The 7,322-nt window shown below is 43.0% G+C and overlaps 1 protein-coding gene across 1 annotated transcript; it reads left to right on the forward strand.

The window, feature by feature from the left end:
• The first annotated feature begins 2,960 nt into the window (after window positions 1-2,960).
• On the forward strand, window positions 2,961-3,825 carry LOC142150725 (F-actin-capping protein subunit alpha-2-like). The gene is made up of 2 exons (XM_075205918.1): window positions 2,961-3,260; window positions 3,376-3,825. The coding sequence occupies exons 1-2, from the start codon at window positions 2,961-2,963 to the stop codon at window positions 3,823-3,825; spliced, it is 750 nt and encodes a 249-aa protein (XP_075062019.1).
• Window positions 3,826-7,322: the final 3,497 nt, after the last annotated feature.

The raw sequence follows: 7,322 nt of genomic DNA on the forward strand, positions 1-7,322 counted from the left end.
ACACTCTAAGGGGATATATTTACTAAACTTGCGGGTTTGAAAAAGTGGAGTTGTTACCTATAGCAACCAATCAGATTCTAGCTTTCATTCATTTAGTGCATTCTACAATATGACAGCTAGAATCTGATTGGTTGCTATAGGCAACATCTCTACTTTTTCAAACCCGCAGTTTAGTAAATATATCCCTAAGCCTCCCTGCCTTCAAAAAGCCCCAATGTTAAATCAATAGCACCCATGTTTAATAAATCTGCAACCAGTCCCCATATTAAATGAATAACATTCCCATTTAATAGACCTATTAATAGTCCAGCCCAGTCATTAAATTAATAGCATTAATAAATAAGAATAAATAGACATATTTCCCTTCAAAATGCTCTGATATTAAAATAAGAATCGCATTTAATCAGTACCAATCATTCTCCACGAACACAATCCCACATTCAATTATCAGCTCCCAAAACCACCTAAATATTAGCTAGACATCTGTCAGCCCACCTTAATTTAATAGGTACTTCCATGAGTCCCCTATTAAATTAAAGAGCCCCAACTATCAAATAAACCCACCATCACCTACCAGTAAGTAAATATATTTCACACATTTATAATAATAATATATATAGTATTTAGGATTTTTTTTTTCTTTTTTTTTTAGATTCATGCTTTTTATATTTATGCAACAGTTTATTTCAGAACTCCCCCATTCACAGTAGATATGTTCACTAGTAGTGCTTTTATATTTTTAATTAAACCCCCTCATCCCTATTAACAGTACATATCATATTTTATTCACTTTTAGTGCTTTTTTTATTTTGTCACAACCCCCCTCACCACCTTCACCCTCATCAACAGTATATATCATGTTTTATTCACGTGTGATATTTTTTAATTTTGTCAGAACAAAATTTGCAGCAACTTGCTCAACTCACTTGTGAGGATGAAAGTGTAACAAAGTGCATAAGACAATATAGTAAAACATACTCGTCTAGACTAACCTCCAGGATTCTGTCCTCCCTTTCTTCTTATAAAGCGGGTGGGATGGGACTTTGAGGATGTGATTCGCATCGCTGGACAGGTCCTGATAATTCAATTTTCATCATCATTGTCACAACCCCATTGCACTTTCTCATGCCCCCAGCAGTTGCCCTTTGGAAGGTCCCTGGACATCTCCCAGAGGGGATGTCAAAAAAGCAGGTAAGTATCCATTAAAAGAAGATGAGCAACTGCAGAGATCAACGGGAAATTGTTATACGAGGGTAAGGAAGTTCATTCACAAGTCTTATAATGGATCCTCTGAGTAGCGCCAAGGCAGAGGTCATGTTATATGTACGTGCAGGGACCCTGCTATATACAACAAATGAAAAGAGTACCAGAGAGGGATCCCCTCCAAAGTTCTATTATAGAAAAGATGGAATTTAGGGTCAATACATATTGAAGGAAAACCCTTTTAAAATAATTGCTTTAAAGAAACATATTATCCTTGGTTTGCATATGTAAGTGCATTTTCTTATATAGATATTTCAGACATTATAGACAAATGCTAGCCCATATCTCTAGGGGTGGATTTAGTGCCCAGATTCTGCCTATCATTCTTCTCCTTCCCCTGCTGCTGATGGCTCCCTGAGGTCTGGAGATAAGGGACTTGTGTTTGTTATTGCACTAAGGAACATAATCGCATTAGATAGAAATAAGTGGTGGCCTTTTCCCTGGTTTAACCCTGTAGTCTCTTTTTAGGATTATTCGGAACTCTGGGCTAATCTGCTCTACCGATTTGTAGTGACTGAATTCTAAAGTGCATATGCTGTACCTGTAATGATACCTGTCAGAATAGAACCCTATTTTGGAGGATAGAAATTTCCCAAACTCTTCCATAACATTTTAAACATAATGTTAAAAATCCTCAAATGTCACATACATACATGCCACATGGCAACATTTTAGAAAACAGAGGTAGTGTCACTAGCACGAGAGGAGGGTCCTAGTTGGGCTTAACCTTTATTAGCAGTGTCTGGTACCTGACTCTCAACACATACTGTTCTAGCTTCTGTGAGTTCTTGTGATATACTCTGCATATTTATATTACTCTCAGGGGAGTAACATTGGTAATTTATAAACAATGCTAAACTAATTGTAATCTGATTATCATCCTCTGTCCTCCGAGTGTCACTACCTCCCCTCAAATTTCCTTCACAGTCAACCACAATTTCCACAGTCTCTAAATTTCGCTGCCTTTGTGATGCACTTGACTCTGGCCTCTGATTTATTCCTCACATCCAGTCCTGTGGCTTACACATTAAGAATATTGCCAGAATATTCTCTTTGCTTACCCAAAATGTGTTTTTAAAGATAGTACAATGCATGAAAAGGGGTCTGAAAATGGAAACCATCATTTCCAATGACCCAATACCTACTCGAAATGTTACTTGTGTTCAGGAGCATTGCGGCAGGGTAGTAGTATTCCAGATTCTCCATTCAAATGTATTTCTGTTCAATGAAATAAGCTCATTAAAATCTAAAAAGAACATGATTATGTATTGAAATGATTCTTGCTAGGCAAACTGCTTAAAACTGTATTCTCTATTCAGGCAGTTGTGCAAACACAAAAAAAGAACAATGTCCAGGGCCGGATTAAGGGAATGGAAGCCCCTGGGCTAAGGGGGCCTCCATTCCCCAGTGAGGGCCCCCCCCCCGTGATCCGAGCTGCCCGCGCCCCCCACCTGGCACTTACCTCCTTCTCCGGCACGCTGTATGCTCTTTAATGAGGAGATCTCGTGAGAGTGAGACTCACGAGATCTCTTCAGTAAGGAGACTACAGCGCGCCGGAAAAGGACCGCAGTGAAAGTGCTCAGCAGCACTGATCGCGCCGGGGGCGCCCCCGCCCCCGACCAATCAATACTGCTGCTGAGCACTTTCAAGGGCCCCCTGGATGCCATAGGCCCCTGGGCTGTAGCCCACTTAGCCCTATGGTTAATCCGGCCCTGACAATGTCTACAAAACAACATTTGCTCAGAAATCATAAACTTCAAGCTGCATATAACCTTCTGAAACAAGCTAGTCCAGGCGAGATCAATGACTTGATCAGTGACATCCATGTTCTTCTTAATGGTGATGCAGAACTCTGTATGGAAATCAAGAAGTTGAGTGTTGCACACAATATTAAAAATTTCATCCCGATTCAGCTTAACGGACATCAAGTTCTCATAATCCTCCACAATGATTTGGGTAATGGCAGGTTCTTAGACCCTGAAAGTAGAGTTTTGTTTCAATTTTAATCATTTGACTAAAGAGGCTAATGACTTCAAAGCAGTGCCTAAGAGCAATTAAATAAATGAGATGACTGAGCTTTTGAGAATAGATATTTCGAAGACTATGTTAAAGGTAACTATAGTTTGTAATGTATTCACCAAAACACTCAATGGGAAAACTAACATTGTTGCATGCATTGAAGCCCATAAATTCAGTCCCTCTGCTTTCTGGAATGGAATCTGGAGGTCAGAATGGGCTTTCCTGCTGACACCACCTGATACCAGAGTGTCAGGATACATTACTATAGAATCATCTTACTATGAGCATGGTACTATCCATCTCTCAGTGAACCAATTAATTGATGAAACCCTACATATTGAAGATATGAGTGAAGCTGCCAAGGAGTTCATAGAGATTGTAGAGAAAGCTGACAATAAAATTCAAGATATCTTAAAGGAAGAGTTTAAAGGTTACTCTGACAATACTCTGCCGCTCACCTATACTGTTCTAGGTTGGAATAAACTTATAGAATCCCGAATTAAGGAAAGCAAGTGCAGCTCACACTGTATGCAACCTTTGTAAGTCAATAATAAATTATTGGTATACAGTTATAGTGAATTTTGGAAATTGTTTTCTTCTTTGAGTCTGACACATAAAATGAGCACATCAGCACTTTTTCACTTCCGTATGGGAATTAAATTCCAACCTTTGAAATGTGTAAACATGAGCCCTGTTCCATAATTTGACTGACTTGCATTAACTAATATTTGGTTTCTATAGGCACATACACGGAATTTATGCTTATTACAACATAATTAGCTTAGAATGGTTCATTATGTGTCAGGAGCCACGGTGGCCGCGGGCACCGCCGCGACTCTCTTCTGCCTCTTCCTGGCATCCTGGCCGTCTCTACGAAGACCGGGACGTCACTTCCTGGATTCGGCCCGACCGTTGCCAGGCAATGGCCGGATGCCAAAAGGACTGCACTTGCACCCTGGCTATGTAGGGCAGCTGGGCACGTATCTCTAAGCCTCCGGGCTGATTAAGCTGCTGTTAATTTAATGACCACTACCTGGGGGTGTTTACAGGGCAAAGCCCTGATTGGCCAGTATCAGTATTTAAGACAGGGAGGGCTTAGCCTCCCTGCCGGTTATAGCGTTCTGATACTCAGTTTGCTTAACTGCTCCTGTGTTATGTTGGTGTATAACTTTGGATTGCTTACCTGTGTATGACCCTCTGCCTCTTACCTGGACTCTGAACCATTGCTAATTGCCCTGACCTTCTGCCTGTACCTGGACTCTGAGCCACTGCTAGTTGCCCTGACCGTTTGACTTGTATACCGGACTCCGCTATTTGCCTGTGACCCTGACCTCGGCCTGCCTTTGACCATCCGCTCCAGCCTGGGCCAGCGCCCCCAATTTCACCTGCGCTGCGGCCATCTTTGATGAGCTTTTACTTCTCTGAGCCTAAGACCTGGAGGCATCTGAGTACCTGTGAGCATATAAAGCTCTATGGTCCTATGCTTTCTATCGGTGAAGATCTCTACCCTATCTGTTCCAAAAGCTCATCTAGGTGGTCGTAGGCCATAACATTATGAAGGTGAAAAATATGGTTCCCTTGTGCATCTGCTACTTTGTGATGTCATACACCTCTTTGTGCATGGATCCACACATGTATATGGATTCATGTGAGGCCTAACAAGGAACAATGCTTTGTACACTGACAAAGGGGGCAAACTGAACCCTAGAACATGTTGTGCTCCTGTTATTCTTAGCCTGAACATGGAACACAATTATATGTTTGTATTGCAAGCGTCCCAACATTAGTCTCTGTCACGGGCACTAGGAGTCTTTACCCAGTATCACCCGCTGATGGTCTTATCAGAGCAGTAGAGTTGGTATATGATACTCTGGTGGCAGGGTGATAATGGAACTGGAAACAGCAGATGGTTAGAGAGTGCTCAGAAAGTCTATGACTAGCAGCACTGGTAAACAATAGGTAACTGAACACGAGGATCTGGATGGACAAGGACACGTGAGGGTAGTCAGTGGTCTGCGCACGGCAAGTTGTACCACTGCTATAGTGAGAAGAATGTCCAGGAGTAATAAGGAGGTGGAAGTCAGCGGTCTGCGTATAGCAAGTTGTACCGCTGTCTCTAGTGAAGGAATGGAATCCAGGTGAAGGTAACGGGGAAGTCAGTGGTCTGCGTGTAGCAAGTTGTACCACTGCTTATGTGAGAGGATATATGCAACTGGTGACACAGGGAAACAGGAATCAGTGGTCTGCCTCTAGCAAGTTGTACCACTGAATATATATGTGAGGAAGGACACGAGGAGATAAATGCAATGCAGAGTCTACACGGGTACACTGAACTTGATCCCACGTTGAACTGCACACAATAATAATAATGAATGAACAGCACTGCCCAGATAAACAAAGTCACTAGAATAGTCCAGCAAAAGGAAACACAGTCAATAATAGCAATAGTCTCAGAGGATGGAAACTCCGGAGGAGAACAACTCAGTCCAGATGGATATGCAATACACCAGCACAGTCAATGAGAAGTATGCATACCGTGGTTCAGATGAGCAGGCTGTTAGAGATAGGTGCAGGGATACCTGAGTGGCAGGGAACTGACGAGATGAGAAGTCCTTGCAGAATGGAAGCAGCAGGTAGGTGCAGCGCACTGTAGGTAGGCCAGCAAGGACGACAAATACTCAGGAAGCAGTAGTATATCGAATTGAACAGCAGGAGACCACGGGAGAGCTGAAGCGATGTAGCAGAGCTGGAAGTCGAGGAGCGTAGACTCGATGCTAACAGGCAAGTTGACACAAATGGACACACTGTAGAAGCAGTAGGCAGCGGGTCAGCTGACGGCAGGTAGAATGCAGACTGGAGCGCTGAGACGAGCAGGACTCTGTAGACACGCTGAAGTAGCTAACAGGAATCAGCTGGAACAGTAGCGATGTAACACAGGAGAGTTGGAGAGATCTGTAACTGGTTAGACACACGGAGGCAGCGGATAGGAATCAGCTGCTGGAGTCACGATAAAACACAGGAGAGTTTGCAGTAATCTGTAACTGTAGATATACAGAGGCAGCGGATAGGAATCAGCTGCTGGAGTCACGATGAAACACAGGAGAGTTTGCAGTAATCTGTAACTGTAGATATACGGAGGCAGCGGATAGGAATCAGCTGCTGAAGTCACTAGGAACACGAGGAGTAGAAGTGGTCTGTAAACCACAAAAGACAAACAGGAATCAGCATCAGCTGAACACACGAGCAGGCACTGGAACACCTTCAGAGACTCATGAGGAATGAGACTCCAAGATCAGGCCACGTGGTATTGACCACAGGTGCTTAATATAGGGAGTGTTGCCTGATCAGCCAATTAAGTTAAAGGAACAGAACTGAAAGGTTAAAAGGGACTGCACATGCGCAGTACCTCATTATAATGGACGGACACGGTTCCTAGCTACCTTAGAAGTAGCACTCACAGTCCGGTGAGTGACAGTACCCCCCCTTTTAAAGGTGGGCACAGAACACCTGGAACGGGGTTTGTCCGGAAATTTGGTATAGAACTTTTTCAAGAGGGCTGGAGCGTTGAGATCTTCAGCTTTGATCCATGAACGCTCCTCAGGACCAAAGCCTTTCCAATGCACGAGGAAACGAAGAACTCCTCGCGAAATTTTAGCATCCAAAACCTGAGTAATCTCAAAGTCTTCCTCCTGATGAACTTGAAGTGGCCGAGGTGCTGAAGGAGGGACCGAGAAACGGTTGATGATGAGAGGTTTGAGCAAGGAAACATGGAAGGTGTTGGAAATACGAAGACTCTTGGGAAGTAAAAGTTTGAAGCAAACTGGATTTATAACTTGAATGATCCTATATGGACCAATAAAACGGGGAGCAAATTTCATGGATGGAACCTTCAAACGAATATTCTTAGTAGATAGCCACACCCGGTCTCCGACTTTCAATGGTGGAATAGCCCGTCTCTTTTTGTCCGCAAAAGACTTATATCTGGCAGATGTCTTCTTTAAACAGGTTTTTACCTGAGCCCAAATATTTTTGAAGGTTCG

This window comes from Mixophyes fleayi, chromosome 4 (assembly GCF_038048845.1).
Source record: "Mixophyes fleayi isolate aMixFle1 chromosome 4, aMixFle1.hap1, whole genome shotgun sequence".
NCBI classification, from domain to species: Eukaryota; Metazoa; Chordata; class Amphibia; order Anura; family Limnodynastidae; genus Mixophyes; species Mixophyes fleayi.